This window comes from Engystomops pustulosus, chromosome 2, assembly GCF_040894005.1.
Source record: "Engystomops pustulosus chromosome 2, aEngPut4.maternal, whole genome shotgun sequence".
NCBI classification, from domain to species: domain Eukaryota; kingdom Metazoa; phylum Chordata; class Amphibia; order Anura; family Leptodactylidae; genus Engystomops; species Engystomops pustulosus.
In genome coordinates, this window is record NC_092412.1 from 227,754,724 (window position 1) to 227,779,034 (window position 24,311).

At 40.1% G+C, this 24,311-nt stretch overlaps 1 protein-coding gene across 2 annotated transcripts in view; it reads left to right on the top strand.

Moving 5' to 3' along the window:
- LOC140119407 (transient receptor potential cation channel subfamily V member 1-like) overlaps positions 1-24,311 on the top strand; it is a 45,941-nt gene that overhangs the window by 6,130 nt on the left and 15,500 nt on the right. For both annotated transcript variants that reach the window (XM_072138405.1, XM_072138406.1), the window contains 7 exons: positions 7,360-7,641; positions 12,115-12,257; positions 17,114-17,266; positions 19,604-19,744; positions 20,875-21,173; positions 23,436-23,612; positions 23,984-24,142. In XM_072138405.1, the coding sequence (XP_071994506.1) occupies positions 7,436-7,641; positions 12,115-12,257; positions 17,114-17,266; positions 19,604-19,744; positions 20,875-21,173; positions 23,436-23,612; positions 23,984-24,142 (1,278 nt within the window). In that variant the 5' untranslated portion in view covers positions 7,360-7,435. The remainder of the gene's footprint in view (positions 1-7,359; positions 7,642-12,114; positions 12,258-17,113; positions 17,267-19,603; positions 19,745-20,874; positions 21,174-23,435; positions 23,613-23,983; positions 24,143-24,311) is intronic.

Consider the following 24,311-nt stretch of genomic DNA (forward strand, 5'->3'; position numbering starts at 1 on the left):
CTGCTGAATGAAATAAATTGGGCTGCTTTTATTGGTGAGTGCTGTACCTTTTTTCTTCATAATCAAGTTTTACTGAGTGTCTTACGCTGCTAGGTGTCCCGAGCAGGGCCGATTCTAGCATATTTGCTGCCTGAGGCGAATATTAAAATGCTGCCCCCCCCCGCTCCCTGTTAAGTAAATCCTTAAACTTTACTAACAATTAACAACCCTACAGACAGCTCCCTGACACTGTGTGACTGACTACAGGATCTGGGAGTCATTAGTGGCATCTAGTACCTTATAGATGACAATCTCTTCCATCAGGAGGACTTTATTCCGGGTTCTCCAATCCATGACGTATCACAGCTGAATTCACAGCCGGATATCTTCAGCTCCGTGCAGCATCTCCACCCGGCGTCCCTAAAAATACCACAGTCACTTACAGTATAAAGTCTCCTAGATAACAACACTGTGCTCCTAAATAATATATACCCCTCACAACACATCTGACCGCACTCTCCCCACATATAACACATCCCTTCATTATATATATATATTAGTCTACTGGAATTATAGCAGGTACAGCACCAATCAATATACAACACCCCCAATTTATTAATACAGACCCTGCCCCCCCCCAACATTTGGTTTACATGATGCAAAGTAATCTGTATCCTATAACTAATAAGTATATAGCACCCAATAATGAATATATATATATAAATATATAATACATTTATTTTTATATATCCCTGCTCTCATATATTTAAAGGCCTCGTTATTCACCACCCAATTAAATTATATACAGCTCCCATATACAGATCCCCTACAGCTTAAATAAAATCTTGCCCCACATATACAGCCCCCCTAGCTTAGTAATATACTGTATCCCATATACATCCCCCCAGCTTAGTGATATAGTGATATATAATATATAGCATCCCCCCCAGTATAAAATAATTAGGCCCCATATAATATATATAGCATCCCCCCAGTATAAAATAATTATAGCCCCAAATAATATATATAGCACCCCCCCAGTATAAAATAATTATGGCCCCAAATAATACATACAGCATCCCCCCCCCAGTATAAAATAATTATGGCCCCAAATAATATATATAGCATCCCCCCCCCCTAGTATAAAATAATTATGGCCCCAAATAATACATATAGCATCCCCCCCCCAGTATAAAATAATTATGGCCCCAAATAATACATATAGCATCCCCCCCAGTATAAAATAATTATGGCCCCAAATAATATATATAGCATTCCCCCCACCCCTAGTATAAAATAATTATGGCCCCATATGATATCTATAGCGTCTCCCCCCCCCAGTATTAAACGTTTTCTATCCCCATATAGTACCCCCACCTCCCAGTATAACATGAAACCTCCCCACATTTAATTAAAGTACATGAAAAATAATAAAATCATACTCACCTGCAGGCAGCTGCTCTCTCAGTGCGGCTCCGCACAGTGACACAGGCGCGTGACGTCATGACGCCTGTGTCACTGCTTAGAACAGAGCGACGCAGCTGCCGGAAAGGCGCTGCGTCGCTCCGCATATAAATCGCGTCTGTGTCTTAAAGAGACAGGCGCGATTTATTTAGCTGGTGGGCGATTCGGGCGTTAATGGACGCCCGAATCGCCCACTTTAGAGCGGCAAATTTCGCCGCCCTTTACAGGGACCCGCATTCTGCCGCCTGAGGCCAGATTTTCATCTCGCCTCATGGCAGATGCGGCCCTGGTCCCGAGCACCACCAATTGTTCTGCTGTTTGGTCCCGGTCATTCTTAAAGATTACCCTGACAGAAAGCAAACAGGAGATGAAGTGATAGTGCCCCCCCCCCCCCCGTTTCACCTTCTTGGACTGATTGTAGGTGTCCTTTAATTTATAAGCAGTTTGCCAAGTGGGTGTTACCAGTAGGAGGTGCGTCCATGAATATTCTGATACTGTCCATACATTACCTGATTGCTGATCGTGTCGTACAGTAAAGAGACACACCCTCAACTGGTACAACCCACTTGCCAAATACTCATATAATTTATATAATTTATTGCCTTTTATGGCAGTCTGTCCTATAATTTAGTTTCTCATTGGTCTCTTATGTGCCTACTTTTATTTGTTCTTTACAAGCCATGTGCTAAAGCACTAAATATATGACACTTAATTAGTATATCTAGTTTTCTAACATAATTATAATTAACAGTCTCTTCAGAATCATAAAAAAATAATATTTTTTGAGAAAATTCACTATAAATAAAATATTTGGCAAGTCTAATTTTTCTCATATTGGACGGGATTTTTATGGATTTATTTCCATATGATGATGATTTGCATACATTGATTCCAACAATGGATAACAAGTCCTTCTTAAAGGAATTGTCTCCTAAGAACAAATCCTTCTTTAAAATAATTTGGCAAACATTTCCTCATTTAAGTAGCATAAGAAAAAGCTGGATCTACCAGAGAAGGAGAGGGCTGATCATAGACAGAGGTTCTAGCGATGAGAACCATATTAATGTCTTTAGTGAAATTATAACAAAGTGTAAATGGGTTTATCCATCTTCAGTATTTATGACATATCCTCAGGAGTGGGGATAGAGCTGAACCCCATCTTAGTATCTATGAGAACATAGTGGTGGTCAGAAATGACCACTCCTTCTCCATTCAAGTCAATCGGAGCGATAATAATACCCAAGGCTGCTTACTCAGTGAGACCAGGGTCAAGAGATCTCCAGAAAGGTGCAGGTCCCATAAGCGAGATCCACACCTATAAGTCATTTATGACATATACTATGTAAAAAAAAAATTGTTGCAGATTTACTAAAAACAGTGAAAAGGAAACACTGAGAAGTGACCCACAAGCTTTTCTTATCTTAAAGGAAATCTACTGTCTGGAAACAACTTTTTTCAATAGTCCCAGAGGCAGATAACCCATGTGCGGCTCATTGCTGGGAATCTTTTAGAGCAGCCTATTGTGTTATAAAGTTTAACATATGATTATGCAAATTACCTCCATGCCGTGACATGAACCATGAGACAGGAGCATGCGCAGAAGCCAGGAACTGGGAGCATGCGCCGAAGCTCCTTCTGGCACCAACCCTGGCTGAAGAGACTGCTCTTGCGTGGTCTGTGCCGTCACGATCCCAGACGCGCAGAGGACAGCATTACAAAGGCTAATCGAAGCGTGGAGTAGTCTTAGCCCCCGGAGTTCACAAAGGCTACTCCACGCCCTGAGTAGCCTTTGAAAGTAAATTGCAAAATCACACAGACTTTTAAACAAGATAGCCTGCTCTCTAAGAAATGATTAAAGATCCCCACCGATGAGCCACACATGAGTTATCTGCCTAAAAAAAAGTAGTTTCCAGACGGTAAATTTCCTTTAAGTCAAAATCTGGGATCTCCACATCCCCTTTGTCCAAGTAGCGATTACTTTCCCCCAACGGAGCCTAGATATAAAGACTAGCACAAAAGATTAGAAGTTCTAGCTAGGAGCCAACTGGGTTGATACCAACATAGCAATTACAATCTGTCTGGCTTGTACAATAGGGAAAATACCACATTTCCTTTGAGCTAGTTTTTCCATAAAAAAAAAGACAATGTGGAATAGAGCCACAAGTATGATCACACGATCACAACCTCTGCCTGTGTATCCTGCTCTGTACAAGTTTGGAAAAAGTTCAGGTTTCCATATTGGCAACTGATTCATTACTTCTCAGAGACAATGACCTCATCTGTTAGTACTACCGAATGGACTCATGACAACATCCTGTCAGATGAAAAGGTCAAAGGGCAGCAGAACATGATGTCACTTTTACTGCATTAGGAAGTTTGGGAAACCATCTGCTTTCGAGGTGTTTGTTTCTGTGGGTTCTCATTAAAAGAATTTCTAAATCCCCCCATATTTTTCTTACTAGTATATTAGTTGCAATTATCTGAATAATTTTATTAGATGCCTAACGTGGGATTTATTACATGTGTCATAGGATACGACTTTGGTGTTTTCTACTGGTTGTTGACTTCTACGCTGTAATATATTAATGTGAAGCACAGAAGTACCATATGTGTAATAGTATATGAGTGCCAAAATATATATGTATTATTTTTTGCACATGGTGATAATAAGAGGCAGAAGTTTCGGATGGTACAGTCGGGCCAGTGATCCACATTAAATTCCCATCTTTGAGTTCATTATAATTTTTTCTACAAATGTGAACACTAAGTGCTGAAGCTGGAAAGGGCTATGTTAAAGATGATAGGAACCATTGGTTCGCTATCCCTTACATATCAGCTTTTGTTATAGCAGCTATTTCAAAGCAATGGGGTCCCTGTCGGAAAAATGGGAGCTGTCAACTCAAATGAACAGGTGTCTGTTTAGTCACACAGAAGATCTCAATATGAGGCTCATACCCAGCACCCAGCAACTAGGACACATGCCCTGTCATTTTACTATTAGCAGGACTCTGACAGTTACTTACCTTTAGGTGACCCATTAGGGAAACAGGTTGGAAAATCCCTTTAAAAAGGACCCTTCACCATCTACACCAACTCCAACTCTTTGCATCCTTTAAATAAAAAATCAAGCATGAGAAATCAAGGGCACTTACTCCAGATAGATCCAGACACTGTGATTGTGGTAATCTAATATTTGTTATCCATTGCCTTATTTAAAAATCAAGGTTTAAAAATATGTTAATGAGCGCTTAGGGGGGTTATTACCAGAGCCCCTCCATGCTGGAGCTTCACAGGCTGTTACACTGTGCATAAACATTCCCCTGTCCCCCTGCTACCTCTATACTTACCTTCTCCCTCTGCATGCTGTTATCTCACACAGTGGGAAGGGGAAGTGCTCCTGCACAGTGCTTTGGCTTGGATGCATTTCAAAAAACAACATGTGACTTGTCTGTGCTGCAGACTCCTCAGCTCTCAGCCTTCACCTTTGTGCTCCTGTGCAGCTCCTCCCTCTCCCACTGATGTCAGCTCACCAGGCTGTGAGCTCTGTAAAGGAGCAGGAGGAGGGGAAGCTGTTGTAGCACAAAGGTGAGGGCGGAAAGCTGAGCAGTCTGCAGCACAGACAAGTTACATGTTGTTTTAAATGCATCCAAACCAAACCCAACAAGCTGACACACCACTAATTCCAGAATTGTTCGAATTTTCTCTCACATTTTCCAAGCAAGTTATGTCATTATTATCAGATCCCTAGTGTCAAATGGTTGAACCTGTCCCAGGGCTATCCATTTGGCAGGAGAGAGTGTAATTAGTATATTAGGTACTGAACTACCTTAAAACATTGTAAATTCAGTTCTTTTTTGTCAGAAGGTCATGGCACTGCTCAACTAGCAGTAGAGAGACAAAACAAATTATCGTATACCTTATATAAACGAGTATAATGCGAGTCTTTTAGCACAACTTTTGTACTGAAAAAGCCCTGCTCGGCTTATATGAGTATATAAAAATAATAAACTCATAAACTTACCCTCTGGCGCTCCTGGCAGCTCCTCTTTTCCCCGTTGCTTCCTGCTCATTCACAGGAACATCTGAAGCCCCTGAAATACATGGACTCCCATCCACTACACTGTGTGCCGTCCGTGGGATCGGGCCAAGTTACAGCCCAATTCCACAGGCTTCACATATTCCTGTGCAGTGAGGGTAAAGTTGGGTCTATGAACTCGCGTACACACTGATAACATCATCGGACAGAGTGCATGGACGTGACTCTGCCTACACATGAAGACTACTGGATCTATAGAAAGAGATAAGGGGATAGAAAAGGGCGCTCTTATAGTGTAGTATATTAAAAGGTGAGATGGTTAGTAGTGATGCATAAAGCTGCTAACCTGACAAGATTGTGCGATGAGGCACAACACCCGTAGTCGTATGTCTTTAGTTCCTTGTCCTCCTGCTGCCAACGCTCTTGTGGTAGTTCCTTCCCCGGGATATGGAGAACTTGTCACAAGCGAAGAATCCTGGATGTGTCCGTTGGACTTGAAATTGAGCGTTTTTGGCCCGGCGCCGGCCCAAAAACGCTCAATTTCAAGTCCAACGGACACATCCAGGATTTTACATATGAAGACGAGAGAGAAGAGGAGCGACAGAGAGTAAGGCCCCTTTTACACTGGCGTGTGTGATACATCACTCTCACAGCATGTGCTGCCTGGATCACCTGGCCCGAACACTGCAAACCGGAACTGAACTGACATGCTGAGTTCAGTTCCAGTTTGCAGCATTTGGGCCAGGTGGTCCAGGATGCACATGCTGTGAGTATGATGCGAGTGTGATGCAAGTTCAGCGCAATACACTCACAAGCTTAAAAAAGACCTAAGTATATAAGTTAATATTTTTTTATTCAACAAGGGGCTTCTTCATGGGGCATTTCATTATGGGGGAAGGCTGCTGCATGGGGCATTTTATTATAGGGTGAGGCTGCTGCATGGGGCATTTCATTATTGGGGGGGGGCTGCTGCATGGGGCATTTCATTATTGGGGCGGCTGGTGCATGGGGCATTTCATTATTGGGGGAGGCTGCTGCATGGGGCATTTCATTATAGTGGAGGCTGGTGCATGGGGCATTTCATTATTGGGGGAGGCTGCTGCATGGGGCATTTCAGTATTGGGGGAGGCTCATGCATGGGGAATTTCATTATTGGGGAGGCTGGTTCATGGGGCATTTCATTATTGGGGAGGCTGCTGCATGGGGCAATTCATTATTGGGAGAGGCTGCTGCATGGGGCATTTTATTATTGGGAGAGGCTGCTGCATTGGACATTTCATTAGTGAGGGGAGGCTGCTAGGAATTTGATTAGTGGGGGAGGCTGCTGGACATTTCATTAGTGGGGGAGGCTGCTGGACATTTCATTAGTGGGGGAAGCTGCTGGACATTTTATTAGTGGGGGAGGCTGTGACCAATGCATTTCTCATCCGAGACTTATAGTTGAGTGAATACTTTTCCCAGTTTTATGGGGTAATATTAGGTGCCTTGGCCTATACTCAAGTCAGCTTATACGCGAGTATATAGGGTATGGTAATTGTATGTTAATTATATGGAATGGTGGTGGATATAAAAATAATTCCGACTTGGCTGTGGCACCTATTAAAGGATGCAGAGAGTTGGAGTTTGTGAAAGGCCTTCTTGAAGAGTACAAACACATAAATAGTAAGTAGTTACTTTGTAATTTGCTAGTCTAATAAGCAATGAAATAAACCTAAATTCTCAGTATAAATGTGTTATGAAGACTGCTGTATTGTTCATTTGCCTATGTATACACCTGACAGCTGCTGTTCAGTGCCGTGACTCACAGGTAGTGGGTAAACAAAGCTGCGCAGTGTCATTGTCCCATCTTTCTCTAATCTAAACCTTGCTTTATGCCCCAGGTATAAGCAACCGATGCCGACTGCTCGACTACCCGGATCCTTCTAGATATATATTTCAACACCTCCATCACACACCATGTCAGACTCTGAAGACAACGCTAAGTTCTCCTTAGAGGCTCACGACAAGGACTCACTTGCTGCCTTTGAGAAAGGTGAAAAAGATGGAAAGAGGGAAGGGAAACCCCCGATGGATTCTGCACTGCAGAAAGAGAGCGACAAAATCCCAGCAACTATTGGCTTCAACATTGATTTCTTGGCGCAGACACAAGGAAATGGTGGAAAGTAAGTTTCTTTGCCATATGTCATTTTCTAGTGTGCATGTCTTTGTCTTAGCCCTTACCCTGGTGTCCTTACTTTTTCCTTGGAAGGAAGCATTTTTTGTCTTCATCATGCAGTACCCCCTAGATATATTCCTATCAAACCCCACCCCTCGCAAATATCCTACTGGAAAGGCTCCAATAAAAGTCAAGGTGGTATATTTGGTACAAGAGATGAGTGATGAGAAATAAGTGATTAATCTAAGATTTGATTTGTAGAAGCTTCGTCAAATTTTTAGGGTCCATGTCAGGTCTGAACCGATATTGCTCTAATAGTTCTGGAAAGTGGTATATAACCCCCTCTAGTTCTCTAAGATTGTTCATAAAAAGCTATTTTCCTTCATTCATTTTTTTCCAAAATTCATAAATTTTCCAAAATTCATAAATTTCCAAAGCGAATCTGCAAAGATTACGATTCCATTCACTGCCTGAAAATTGCCAGATTTGTACTGAATCTATGAACCAACAAATTAATCATCAAAGAACAATCATCTCTAGTTGGTTCAAATATTAGAAATTTGTGTAAGTCTTGGAATATTAGGACAATCCCAATAAAAGATATTTGAATATGCTCTTATTCTGTATTTATGTAAGCAATTTCCTGCTGCAAATATTAAATGGAACGGATGACCCTTAAATGAAGTCATCTAAGACCCCAGTAATGCTGAACTGTAGATTGACCCCAATGCTAAGCCCTGTCCCCACTGAAAACCACTTGCACACAGAATTATATTTTCTAGAAATCTTAGCAAAATGGACACCTGCCTAAATTGCAATTCACAACTAATCAAGAACCAACCAATAATTCTGAAAAATAGCTGTATAAAAAAAAAACTTGAGCATTTCCTAATAGATTTTCAATTTGCCTCAATGGTTTTACAAATCAGAAAAAAATCCTCATTACAATAAACTTCTTATGATTTTAGAACTGACAACATAATATTAGAAGAAGGATTTTTGTTGCTTTGGTTTTATTTGTTTTCTTTGTGCCGTGCGATTTCTTTGACAGAAACATAAATTACAGTTTTCTACTTCGCCTCCTCTTTCAGTGCTGATTTAAGACCCTTCCAAAACTCACAATGTAGAATCCAGGGCAACTCCAAAAATATGCACTTGTTGCAGCCAAAATGGGTCACATGACTTGGTCTGTATTTACCCTTTATACCTACATTGTTCTATATATATTGAGTAGACAAAACCAGAGCTGTTTTTTTTTTTAAATTGCTTTTAGGGGAGGATCGCTTTTTGATCCTTATTACACATAAGGTGCAAATAGACTGAAAAAATGGAATAAAAGTTTCTTTTAGCTTCTATTGATAACAGCTGTTTATATATAATACAATGATATACAATGATAAAATATACAGTTCCAACTTACATACAAATTCAACTTAAGAACAAACCTCCAGACTCTATCTTGTATGTAACCCGGGGACTGGCTGTATATATATATATTTATATATATATATATATATATATATATATATTATATATAATTCTGCTCCTGTACATTCTGTCTTCTTGTTTCCTTAACATTCTGCTCAGTAATCGTGTAGTAAAAAAAAGCAAGGGATTATGTAGTTTGCTCATGGGGCTGTGCCTGTAAATGGCTTACAGGATGTAAATATTATAGTGTTAAATGTGGCTTAGAATTCCATTACATAGATACTGACATTTAGTTACCAATCCCTGGTAGCATGTAAAAGATTGCACCACTTGTGATATACAGTATATTGCACATCCCAACAATAACGAGGCATAGACAGACAATAGGACATGGTATAAATCAGTGGTGGCGAACCTATAGCCCAGAGGTGGCACTCAGGCCATCGCCCCAGGACAGAGTTCACAAAATAGGACCAAATCCACCTGCAATCCCAGGCAACTTAAGAGATACTGTTTTAAAGCGACATTTCATTGGCTGTTGACAGAACTGCAATGTCTTTGGAGGTCCTCCTGCTGGACCCACTATTCTTCTTCTACAGAGAGATCCCAGTGCATTTGCCCTTCTTTCAACTGTATTGGTGGCGATAAGTTTAGAAGGTGTGGTCAAAAAGATTCTTTATGAAAGAGGGAAAAGAAAAATTTGAAAGCGCTAGCAGGTGCCAACTAGTAACATAGTGGAGCAATTTTGGAATAGTAGTTGGTGAAAGCATCAAGTTCTTGTTCTTTCTCTTCCTGGAAAACTGTAAAAAAATATATTTATGACCAAATGTAGGAAATTTTCAGAACTATGTAGGAACTAGTTTTCAAGTAAAACTAGTTTTGCCCTTTTTCATTTTATATGAAATGTAGAAGCGACTAATTATAAGCTCTTACAGGAAACCTGTCAACACATTCATGCTTCTCCTAGTAAACAAGATGTATGTAGGCCACTATAGTTGAACATACTGAAAATCCTGGATGTAACACCTACCAGACTCACCTATGTAAGGCAAGCTTTGCTCCTTACCTCCTTCTGTGTGTGCCTATTCCTCATACAGAGCCTAACTTACAGGGGGTACGAAGGATGTTTGTGCTCTAGTAGCGATAGACACAGGTCAACACACTTCTATACTTTCATTACGAATATCTCTACTGATAAGCACAATAAACAGCCAATTTTGCACTCAACGAGTACCATGCCAGTGGCCATAACATCAAAATAGTATAGAACTAACCTTTAATGTTCATCAATAAAAACAATCTAACAACACGGGAATCGGTGATTCCATTAGAAACGAGTATATTTCAAAAATACTTCGCTCTCCTAGTGATACATTAACTTTTTTGCCCCAAAAGTATGACGTATATCTTGACAGCTAAGTGACAATCCTAATAGCTGCCACATACCTTATACCAGTCAGTCATTCGTGCTTGCATTCCCCAGAGCATCTACAACCTGTAAGAACTAGGGCTTAAAGGGGTATTCCAAGAATATGAACGTCTGATACAAAAACCTATAATTCTATAAATAAATGAAAATAACAAAACTCAATGTCATTAGTCACAAAATGGAGCTTAAATAGTATGGGTTTTTTTATTCACAAAATTTTATGGCCTCTCTAAAATATGTGGAGTTATCACCAAGATGGCCGCCAGTGCAAACTTCATGTCCCATGATCCTTTAGCTCTCAGTTACTCCTCCTCCCTCTTATCCTCTGCTCCCAACAGACTTTCTTGCTCTGTTGCCATAGTAATGATGTGTAACTGCCATCTCTGCACATTACCTCACTGAGATGACATTTTACCAAAACACAGGCCCTACTGAATGTACTGCAACCTACCGACTACAACCAAACATAGTGGTGATCACATGACCTGCCCAAACCAAACTTAGTGGTGATCACATGACCTGCCCAGGATGGTGCAGGACATGAGATGTGGACATGTGACCAGCAGCCATCTTCTGTCCTGTGTCTGCTCTGCGCGGAGGAAATCAACAGACTGATTAAGGGGCCAGTAGCATTTTAATTGTTCCAAGATTGTATATCAGCAGCATTTTCTGCTAAGAGAAGCAAAATTTTAAATAACAACGAATTACATATTAGATAATATTTTAAGGACCCATTTGTATATGAATTATGCTGAGTCAACACTGGGGACAGCATTGGGACTGCCCTTGTTAGGGCAGGAGTTTAACCACCGAGCTAGGATACCAGCTGTTTCTAGGGAATAATAGGTATCCTCCCTGGACCCTATCCCTCCAGCCACAGTACTTTTTACAGAAGACTGATGATACCTTCTACTTTTATTATGGTTTTTCTTTGTAATTCCCCATAATTATTTTTTTCTACTGTGATGACTGATTGATTGGACAAGTGGTTTTAAAGTGAATGTGGGTTTACATATATGTTATCAACTTGATTACTAGAATGATTATAATTATTTTATATTAATGCGCCTGGAAGGAAACTAGACGAAACATTTTCAATAAGCTTATTCAACAGTTTTGTTCACAGCTCATATACAACCTTGTGTGTCTCCATGCTAATAAATTACAAAAATTACAAAAGTTGTCCACTTTCAGCAAATACTTGATGTTGCTTATGTAATGGAAATATCGACAATTTTCCTATGTATATTTTCTGTGTTATTTCCTAAGTGTTTTCTAGATCTCTGCTTGCTGTCGTTCAACAGGAAGCTTCATTGTTTACTTCCTGTGTATAAAACCTGGTCCATGGTCATGTGATGTCACACAGGTGTACGGCTCAATATAACACAAAGCCGTGTGCACCTGTGTGACATCACATGACCAGGGACCTCCTGTAGATCCCCATACAATACAGTGTACATTAAGGTGCTTCATAATTTTGTAGCAGCACCTTAATGTATACTCAACTGTGTGTACAATTTTTACCGGACAATATTAAACTTTATATACCACAGAAACAAACGACCTGTCCTAAATAGTTAAATGATGCCTGTCTTCATCTATATAATATTTTCATGTTAATAGAGCCCCCAACATTGATCCTAAAGATGTCTACACAAGGGACAGGATCTTTGCAGCAGTTGCCAATGAAGATCCTGAAGATCTGGCTGGACTGCAGAGCTACCTGCACAAAACCATGAAGAAGCTAACAAATACTGAATTTAAAGGTAAGGGAGGTGTCTGAAGTGTCCTACTTTACTCGTTTAATATTCAACCTACATGAATGCTCTTTGTAGTTTAGGTTTAGATATCTTTAGACTTGTTTGTTGTTACCTCTATATCAAATTACTGTTTTGATTTGAAATATCTGATCCCTCCCTACAATCATCTACAGGTGGAGTTTAATATATTACCAGGTAGAACAAATAGTCATTAAATCTCAAGCCCAAATTTAAAGGGATCCTATCACCAATTTTAACACCCCTAAACTTTTCATACCCTGTAGGGTATGAAAGCTTGGGCATTTACTCATAAAAATCACCTCTTAAGTCTTATGTAAATTTTAGGAAAGCCAATGGACTAAGGATCTGTGAGCTACAGAACTTGTTTATAGTAATGTTCTACAAGGTTGCTCCCGCGGCAGTCACACATGCGTGGTCTGAACTCTGTTCCGCAGCTGCTGCTCATACTCTCCAGCCTCTGGATTGCGCGCATGTGTGCCACACACGAGGTTATAGATGTGCGCATGTCCACTCTCTCCAGCAGCCAAAAGCTGCGCTGTGCGTTCTTGTGCACAAGCACAGACAGCTCCATGGGTATCGGAGCATCAAGGGTTTTGAGGTCCTACCGAGGAAAGTGGCAGCCATCTTTTTTACACCGTTTGGGGATGAGCAGGAATAAAAAGGTATCCTTTAAAAAATATATTATCCACAGCAATTAGAGGAAAAAGTATAGGTCTTTTACAGGTAGGGCATGTAATTATGATCAATGAAACATAAAAAAAAACCTCTTGTGTATTTTCACGGATGTGGATCACAGAAGGAAATAGAAGTCTATGATGACAGGTCAGTTTTTTTCAATGATGAGGGTAAGAAAAACAGGAATTATTTTTTCAAGCAATGTGAAACCTTTTGTTTTTGTGGATACGGAGCCAAAATGGATGCAAAACGGATACACAACAATGTAAATCCCCCCTTGTACTGGTCCTGAGTTACAGTAAATTCTTTAGTGCAGAGGTGAAATTCCCTACTGGTTGTATGTATGTATATCCAATCAGGGGTGTACCTAGGAGAGGAAGGGCCCCATAGCAAACTTCTAAATGGGGCCCCTTTCTACTTGAAAATATACATAATACACAGATATATACACACATACAGTGCCATATACAGACGTACAGCCTTTAAACCAGGGGTCCCCAAACTTTTTACATAGGGGGCCGTTCACTGTCCCTCTCAGACCGTTGGAGGGCCGGACTAAAGTTTAAATATAATTAGCGGTACATGTGACCGCATCCATAATACACTGGCTCCCCACTCAATTAATTACTTAAAATACTGCACCCCCTCGTGAACTATTTTATATATTGGCCCAATGAATTATTTAATTGGGTTAATTATTTAATAATCTCTTCATTAATTATTGAATATGTTTCCCTCCCCCCACCCTATTAATTACTAGACTGCCACTCATAATTAATTATTTCCTATGCCCCCCCCACCATTATTTTCTATGCTTCCCCCACCATCATTAATTATTCCATATGCTTCCCCCACCATCATTAATTATTCCATATGCTTCCCACCACCATCATTAAATATTACATATGCTTCCCCCCACCATCATTAATTATTCGATATGCTTCCCCCACCATCATTAATTATTCCATATGCTTCCCCCCACCATCATTAATTATTCGATATGCTTCCCTCACCATCATTAATTATTCCATATGCTTCCCCCCACCATCATTAATTATTCGATATGCTTCCCCCACCATCATTAATTATTCCATATGCTTCCCCCCACCATCATTAATTATTCCATATGCTTCCCCCACCATCATTAATTATTCCATATGCTTCCCCCCACCATCATTAATTATTCCATATGCTTCCCTCACCATCATTAATTATTCCATATGCTTCCCCCCACCATCATTAATTATTCCATATGCTTCCCCCCACCATCATTAATTATTCCATATGCTTCCCTCACCATCATTAATTATTCCATATGCTTCCCCCCACCATCATTAATTATTCCATATGCTTCCCTCACCATCATTAATTATTCCATATGCTTCCCCCCACCATCATTAATTATTCCATATGCTTCCCTCACCATCATTAATTATTCCATATGCTTCCCCCCACCATCATTAATTATTCCATATGCTTCCCTCACCATCATTAATTATTCCATATGCTTCCCCCACCATCATTAATTATTCCATATGCTGCCTCCCGCAATTAATTATTTCATTTACTCCCATAATTAATTGTTTTATATGTTGGGCCCCAGGGAGACAAAATGTTTTTAGTGCTCTATAATAAATAAAAATTCCTATACTCACCTCTGGCTCCTGGCTCCCGCGTCTTCTATCTTCTTGCCTCGGCCAGACTGGAAGGGGTGCGCGGCCGCGTGATGACGTCATCACGCGGCAGCGCAGCCTAGTTCATGAAGCGATGTGCGCCGGGGTTGTCCTCCGGCCACGTCGCTCCATTAACAGTGCTCGTGCGGCCGGAAACGGCCGCATCGAGCACTATACAGTGAAGGGCAGGAGCTTCCTGTCCGGACGGACGGAGGCCCCTGCCCGTCTACCGGAGGCCGCATCCGGCCGGAGGCCCCAGCAGGAGCCTAATCAAGAGCGCCAATAGTGACGGGGGCCGAATAGAAACGGTCCACGGGCCACATGTGGCCCGCGGGCCGTAGTTTGGGGACCCCTGCTTTAAACACACATACAGTATATACAAATACACATACAGCATATACACATCACAGATACACACACACACATATATAGCATGTATACATCACATACATTGTACAATGTAATGTAATATATATAATGGTGCACATAATCAATTTTTTAGTGTCAGGTCATATGATGGGGCCCCCTGACACTGCAGGCCCCATAGAGGCTGCTATGGCTGCTACCACTGTAGTTAGGCCCCCTTAGCTTACTCAGATGAGTTAAAATAGCACATAAAATACCAGCAGGCGTAATACTTAACAATAAAGTCTAGCCACACATAATATGGTTCTAATCAAATAAACACCACAATGTAATGACATTCATCTGCACATTGAATCATCTAATTACACAACATCAAGTAAAAATACTTTATAGTTGTTATAAGAATTACAAGAAAAAATATGTTTTTTCGAAGTCCTTAATAAGATAATTTTTGCTTATTGTAACATTTCTAGCGGCTATGGTAGACAGTACCGGGCTTTCACCTACAATTAGCTTTTTTATTACATTGCTTAGTTGATTAGGTAATTGAGTTTTTTACTTCTGATTGATTTCCAACACTTAAAGGATTATTTCAGGGCTTTTATCTGCTGTACATGGCTATGCTTCCTGACACTGAGTACTTTGTCTGATCCGGAGCCTGGTCACATGAGGAAGCCTCAGCTGATGCTCTCTGTGTTTTGCTGATGATCACACTTGGGTTTATTGCTATAGGCGTCTCTTCTACAAAGATTACAAGCAGTACAGTTGTTCTGTATTTGGACACTATTGCATAAGTGTTCTGTATTCAACAAATACAGTCCAAATTCCTTATGGTATATAGTCTTAAAATGATGTGTCCCCTCCATAGACGATGCACATGGCAAATGAACATCCAACGCCCAACTATAGTTTTAAATGTGTCTTTCTCTTGTTCTGTAGCATACACAACCACAATCATAATGCAGTTTGAAAGATGAAATTCTCATCTTTACAATGACCCCAGAACCAAGCTATCTACTATACAGCCGAAGGCAGCGGCAACTGCCCATGAGTTTATACTTCGCTCTATATCTGTTTTTTTAATATGAAGCAATTAAAGAGGACTTTTTAACTACTTGGATCAATGCGCCGGATCAATATTCTATTTTCAAACCATACTTTGTAAAATACGTTATTATAAATTAAGTTAAATAGTTTATATGTGTTTTTTTCTGCTTCTTTCTTTAGACAGATAAAAACTGGATTTTTAACTCTTTCCCCACATTTGCTGCTACTTTTTGTAATGCAGACCTTGCATAATTTTTGATTCAAATCCAGGAAGGTAAATAGCAGGAAGAAGAAGAAGTAGCAATCCTTCCTTAATATTTTGCATCCTTTTCGATCCACTTTTTGCTATGACTCAAAACAAAGTTGCAGAATATCTTTTTAAGTTACACGGTGATCAATAAAAAGGAACAAACATTTGCAAGTCTAAAAATAATTTTTTAACCTGTACATTTTGTAAAAGAAGAAGAAAGAGTAAACTTATAAAATCAATAATTTGTGTTATAGGGTGCACATTTTTTTGTCTTGCAGCCGCAACACAAAACTGGTGCAGACACTTCTTAAATACATGAGCAATATCCAAAGACTTTCTTATCAGAGCAATGTAGGACAGAAAACCACTATCTGCAGATAGAACATCATCTTCAGGCTATATCGCTCCTTCTGCTCTATAATACACAAATCATGCATTGCTTTAGCTACAAAGAGTTTTTCAAATAATGAGCTAAATTAAGAAACTGTGGCCCTGATAGCTATCAGTTAACCGGGACATATCAGTATTATTTTGGGTTATATTACCTGTAAATGTCTTTGGTCCTTATCGGTTTATTCAGTTCTTTTCTATTCACATGTGTTTGGTACAGGTGGCTACACTAATAGATCACTTGCACAATTGATTCACTTTTCCCAGATATACATAGAAGGTAAAGCAAGAAAGGTTTTTGTATATTTGGCACATGAATGCTGGACAAGGACATAGAAAAGTATTTGTAATAGGATAATAGTAAATATGATTTTAATATGAAATTCTATATTGTGCAAACCTAAACCAGATACATATAGACTCCATGTTTCTTTTTTCAGATCCAGACACGGGAAAGACATGTTTAATAAAGGCAATGTGGAATTTAAGAAACGGATGGAATGACACCATCCCGATCCTGCTGGAGGCGGCTAATTACAATGGGCATTTGGAAGAACTGGTCAATGCAGCTTATACTGATGACTATTATCATGGTAAGTGAAAGCAAAAGAATAATATGTACAAATTTTATAATCCTGTAAAAAATATTTTGAAAGCATTGTGTATCAAGGGTTTTTTTTAGCCTAAAGAAATGTATCATTTCACTTTGGACTACACACCTTAGCACCACTACACCTTGGCTATTTTGAGAAGTGGGTGTTTCTACACAATTTTTGGAGCTGGAAGCTGTTGACATTTCTGATTACTTTGGCCCTAGCACTATGGAGAATATTGGAGAGGGGTCACTTGTCAGGTCAGGAAATTAGGGCCTGGTTTACATTCATCCTGAATGGCAGGGCATCTGTACATACAGGGTCTCTGGCTTTAATGGTTGAGAAGTGGTGAATTTCATACCTAGACCAGTTGGAAGCAAGTCTACCTCAAGTGTCTCATTCTAAGATACAAAGAAAACCTCTGTGACATAACTTTTTAACAGAGTTATGGAGCATCTTAGATGGGTATCGGCTGCATTTCCAACCTGTGAAGCAGGACAAATGGCTGGGTCTTGGTCTGTTCTAGAACCCTTGGATCCGGAGATACGCAGAACTTCCAATGGAAGCATAGAAAATGGACTTTCTTGGTATCCAAATGTGTTGTATCACCTCATGTGCCTACCTGAGCCCATGTGTCCAAGGGGTGTATGTGAAAACAAAAAGTTGACTGACCTTGTGTACCCCTAGAGGGTACAGAATGTAAGATGCTCCGATTCAATGGAGAACTGTAGTAACCTAGTACAGAAGGCCTTGTAACTCCTGATATTGCCTAATTGGGATTCATATGTTGGATCCAACACCAGTTGTTGATCTAAAAAACATTTTTTCAGGTTTACCCAGAACAATTTATGCTTTGTCTTTTTGTGAAGACTTTTTTCTCAGCCCCAAAAGTGTCAGCAAAGTGGTCCTGCTATGTGCCTGTACACACATGGGAAATGGTGGGACCGCCCAGAAACCTGAATAGCATATGACTCACTATGTGCATGCAGACTATCTTTACAGTGAGTCATTTCCAATGCAGATTCCCAGGCGGATCTCTGCTTGTGAAGTGAGGGTTACGGCAGGGTGCAGGCCCAGGGTGTGTCCTGCTATAAGGGGAGGCTTTAGGATTGAGGCTGGGCTAATAGTTGACCTATCTCAGGGTTGCGTTTTTGCTGCAGTCAAGCAGTCTCTTGGCAGTTCTGTGCAAATGATGCCAATTCATCAGAATGATTCAAATTTATACAACTTACACCTTCAAAGCTTCTGGGATAATAAAAAGTGTCTGATTATTTTTATATACTATCCCACAATTTTTGCTGTCATAGTTTATAATTATGGTGTATTACGATTAATCACAACTGGTAGGATAATTTTACCAAAGTTTTTTTTTTGATGGAAGTTAGAGGTGCTTTGATAGCAGTGGGAGAAGGTTGGACAGATAACTCTTCTTCGGCACCACAGTTCAATCTGTAATATTTTCAGGTCAATAGATGAAAATCATTCTCAGAAAGGCAAAAAAACCATCATTTCTTATTAATACATTTGAAAGCATTTCTTCTAATGCCTTTCGGCTTAATGGTCCACAATCACAGTACATTATTGGCAATTATACTTTGCTAATGTTATTTGTACAAAGGCGGAGGTGAAAGAAACACGGATAAATCTGATAATCTCTAAATGGCTCTGTTATCTCTTACTGGATCTGTTTGCAGATGCTCTTTTGCTGTAATCATTAAAGTTTTAATGTTTCTGCAGAAAAGGAAGCTTTATCTGAAGGGTCTGTGATATGTGAAAATCTCTGAATAGGGGAAATGTGGCTCCAAAACTTGTGTTTAATATCAGAATTCAATTTGAAAGAATACATATACATTTACAACTTGGTCTAAGCCATTTAACCCATTGCCCATGATGGGGTTTTCCGTTTGATGTTTCCATTTCTATGCTTCCTTCCATTCTTCTGAAAGCCAGAATCTTTTTGGGCTGCTCAGCGTGTATGTCAGGAGTCATATGACAGAACTGTTTTCATTGCCCATGACATCCAATCAGAGCTCAGCTTTAATTTAATTAACAGCTGCGGGAAAATGAAAGCTGAGCTCTGATTGGTTGTCATGGGCAATGAAAACAGTTCTGTCATATATGATATGATATGACTCCTGACATACACGCTAAGCATCTCCATAGACTTATAATGGAAGGTTGGAAGATCTGCTTTTGCCTCCGTCTGCTCAGTATAGGTCACATCAAGCAGGAAAAATGATGTATAACAAAGTGCAAAGGTTTTGGATATGTTAGTGACCATTTAGGCTCCCGATTTTAAATCTAATGTTTAATGCTTTTCTCCTTTTCTTCCTTCAGGACAGACAGCGCTTCATATCGCAATAGAAAGGCGAAATTTTCCTTTAGTGAAGCTTTTGTTAGAAAACAAGGCTGATGTACATGCGACCGCAGATGGGTTGTTTTTCCAGCAAAAGAAGAAGGGCGTCAGTTTCTACTTTGGTAAGTTTTTGCAAATGTTGGAATGGACTTTTAAATCAAATGAATAATGTAATTCAAGTTTGTAATGCTTCAATTCTACTATGGTTTTAGGCTTCACTATAGTTTTGTACTATGAAGGTACTCGGTGTAATGGCAGACAATGCTATTGTATGCTGTGTAATTAAAATATTCTTTGTGTTTTTATAAGAAAATATATCTGTAATATAGGATCTGCTGCAGCATGCCAGGACACTTGATAGATCCTCTATGGAATTGTGATATATTTTGCACAAGGACGTAAGATTAATGAGATTAAAAAATTGGCGCACGGCAGAAAAATGGTCTAAAATAACTCCATATTCATGAAGGTGAAAAAAAACTCCATAGATCAGCTTTTTACAGCTCTAAGTGTACGTCTAAGAAACATGTCGGTAAACTAGAAATGCGGGAAAAATGTCAAAATTGTGTGCCCAAAAGAAAAATTGTGAGTCTCAGAAAAACACCAATATTATGGCGCCAACACTTCAAAAATAAGGCGCAACAGGCGACACAAAAACCCGTTAGTTTTCTGGGGGAAACTCAATAATGAATGCTCACCATAGTGTAATTTTTTAACACTTTTTTTAACTCGATTGCTTGGTTAAAGCTTCTTGGATGAAGATCCTTCAGCCATCTATGCACTTCCTCTATTAGATCTTCTCATGAGGTTCACACACCGTATCTTGTGACTCCTTGTTTACACAAACTATTCTGTCCTCAGTCAATTCTGATCAGTTCTTACCCACAAATGTAGCTCACCCTAGATGAAGAGGAAGTATTAAACATGTTGAATTTCAACATTCTCGATTTTTTGCTCTTTAGGATCCTAGACACTGTTTGAGGGCACACTGCCTGGCAACGTTTGGGGTATTGAGAAGACTGTCTAGCATTGAGCTATTGAAGCTGTATAGCTATATATACTTTTGGTGACACTCTTAATGTAAGATTTGACCCTTTATAGAGACTTAACCCATTAATTCAGAAATCAACTGCTCAGGCACATTTTTATTAAATTCCTTCTGTAGAACCTTCATTATGCTTCATATCATCCATTTTTAACTTTATTCTAATCATTATGAGCCCTTTTGAATTGCTGAATTTCTTCTTTATAGGTGAGCTCCCTCTCTCACTCGCTGCCTGCACTAACCAGCTCAATATCGTCAACCATCTCCTAAATAACCAATATCGGAGGGCTGACCTGGCTGCCAAGGATAGCCGCGGAAATACAGTCCTGCATGCTCTGGTCTTAGTGGCTGATGACACTGAAGAGAATACTGAAATTATTACTAAAATGTATGATGAAATTCTGAAGAAATCCGTCCAGATGGATCCCAAGATGAAACTAGAAGATCAGATTAATGAGGAAGATCTTACTCCTATGAAGCTGGCAGCAAAATTGGGTAAAATTGAGGTAAGTCACAATTAAGACCTATTGAGCTATCTACTGTAAAGTCTGTGTGGGTAGCTAATGGCACTCTAGTAACAGCTAATAGCACTCTAATAACAGCTAATGGCACTCTTTATTCGCTACAAAATATGTGTCTGAAATATGTGTGAATATTATTATATAGTTCCTGAACAATATTCTGTGATTGGATCTTTGGGACACTCTGTGACTTTCTGGATCCCTTAAGTGTCCACACAACAATCGCCCACAAACCTGAATGGCTGGAAGTCCCCTTTCACTCATCTCAGTGAAACAGAACCAGCTTGGTAGTTGACGGTCCATAATGGGATTATATCAGGCCCGAAGTCAACCCAGGTAGTGTATCAAGACATCTCCTAATTGGACCAGATCCAGGACCTCTTATGAATGGGAGGTCATAGGACCATGGTTCCAGTGCCATCAAACCTATCTGGATATCCAGTATCATTTTAGAATGAACATGACCCACTTACTCCCATTGAAAGTTCTGCATATCTTCTCCTTTGAGATGTCCAGGATAGATTGAAACCCAGGTGTGAGTTAGTTCACCCTGCTGCCCTTAACCAAGAAATGTATATGGCATCTAAATGGGATGGTTCATCACTCCACAACTGACTTTTAAATTTAATACGAAGTTTAGGAGGGAATTCCACAAAGACTCTTGGTGCTACAATGTCAACATGAAGGTGTGAAGTGGCTCCCACCCCTATGGAGTTAATTACTTTATCCGGCTCATATTCAGGATAGGGCGGGGGGGGGGGGGGGTGGATAGTTTTGACATATTCGGTGACGTACATGAAAAGATGTGACACCACTTGTACCCACTTTCTGTATATTTCTATATATTCTTCACACACTCAATATGTTGGTGTGTCACCCGGAGCATCTTACAGGTTCTTTCCTTTCAGAGTTCCTTTTTTCAAGAATTATATCATACTCCACATGCAACAACATTATCTTCTGAAGACAAGTGGTGTCTGATACAATCAAACCTATATGAAGCAGATAAATATCAGGAGTGCTGTTCCATTTTATTATAGAGGGAAAATCGATCAATACCCATTATAGGTTTTGGCTAAAAATTTCAAACAAACAGGCCTTGACCCATGACACCACCGTAAATAATGAAAAGGGAACAAAAAAAGTTGTCCATTAGCTACAGGAGATATTGGGAGGAAATTATCAGGGCTTGCTATGAAAAAGTTGCAATTTACGCCATCCTTGTGAAAAGTGGGTGGGCAGGGGTGGGAAGTGGGACTGGCAGAAGTTACATGACGTGTACCAGGATATTGGTATCCTAAGAGGTGCACAATGCGCCCAGAGTCAGTATTTAGGGGTAGTGGACCCAATGAACCACCATGGACGATGACGTTAGCCGACCCCTGGGAGCAGAGTTTAAGTGGTACCCGGTTTTCACCAGGGCACGCCACAAAGTGGGTTGAACTTGCTGCGGTGTGGTACTACCAGGTCACTCCACAAGCACGACCTTGGTGGTGGCCAAGGCGAGGTGCAGAACCTTGAAGCAGAAACTTAGCCATGGACAGACAGGAGATTAGGACAGGTAGTAGGAGATCAGAGTCGGGGACGTAGCGGAATCATAACGAGAAATCAATATAAACGCACAAGACATAGGGAAGAAGTTTTTTCTAAGGCACAAGGATCAAAGATCTGGCACGGGACACAGAAGGGGCTGGCAATTTATCAGGGCAGGAGGCCGGCCAGTGCCAATTATTGGCGTGCTGGCCCTTTAAAATCTTGCAGAGCTGGTGCGCGTGCACTAGGAGGTGGGGGCATGCGCGCCGGTGCGTGGGGACCACGTTGGAGCCAGGAAAGGTTAGCAGAGCTGCTGCAGGCAAGAGGTGGCACACGGGTGCTCCTGTGACCCGAGATATGGGTCGCAGGAGCACCCTTGACACCCAGCTCTGATAAATCCCCCCATTGACTTTTTCTACTAGCGAACATTTTAGGTTTTACCCCCAACTATTTTCCTAACTTTCATCTTTTACCTCAAATTAGTTTTGTCCATGTCAAATCGTTTTTCCTTGACATTTGACTACTTTGTCTATTTTTCCATAGCAGAAGAAACATCTTTCTATTTTCTAAATGTTTACGGTACCTATCAAAATACAACAATCTGCTTTGTAGTATAAAAGCCATACCCTACTATATGAGTTTATCTGTTAATGACTATTTTAACACTTCTTTATGTACATCACATGAGATACATATTCTAATTTTTTTCCTTAGTTGTTAAAGCATATCATTAGGAGAGAAATTGAAGAGCCGGAATACAGACATTTGTCTCGGAAGTTCACTGAATGGACTTATGGCCCTGTTCAAGCTTCTCTGTATGACATTTCTTCTGTGGATACATATGAGCCAGATTCTGTATTGGAAACTATTGTATTCAAGAGTAGGGCCTATGTAAGTACCATTGTTGGTTTAATTCATTCAAAAATGTTCATGATGTTGGCAGTAAAGCTGCATTTTCTGCATAGTGGCCAATCTGTGTTACTGCTCCTCAGCTTAACTGCAGTTCCGTGACCTGGCCACTAAGCATAGAACAAAGCTGTACTTCTGGCTTTTTTGTCTATCCAGAAGCAGTTGGAATTATCAGATTGTTGTTGTTGGGGAATCCTGATTGTCCTATACCAACCTTTGGATAGTCATCAATATCGATAAGCTAGAAGAATTACTCTTAATAAAAATGTCATCAATATATCATCTCCGTACAAGACATAATTAATTTCTTGCAAAGAGAATCTAACACACAGGTCTCTGATTCCTTTCTGTAGAACCGGCATAAAATGATAGTCCTGGAACCCTTGAACCATTTGCTGCAAGAAAAGTGGGACGTCTTCGCTGGAAAGATATTTTATCTCAAGTTCATCCTGTACATTCTATATATGAGTATATTCACAGCCACAGCTTACCACAGGCCTCTGGAAGGGCAGGTATGAGATTGTTACAGAAAATAGAAACTCTAAGGGTGTTTTTGCCCTTTTCGGTCAAATGGACAACATGTGGGCCCCCCTCATGTCCCTCTTGTGGGCCCCCCTCTTTATCGGCTAGACAGTTCTATAGGTTATTTGTGATCTCTTTATCACATATTTAGAATATTAT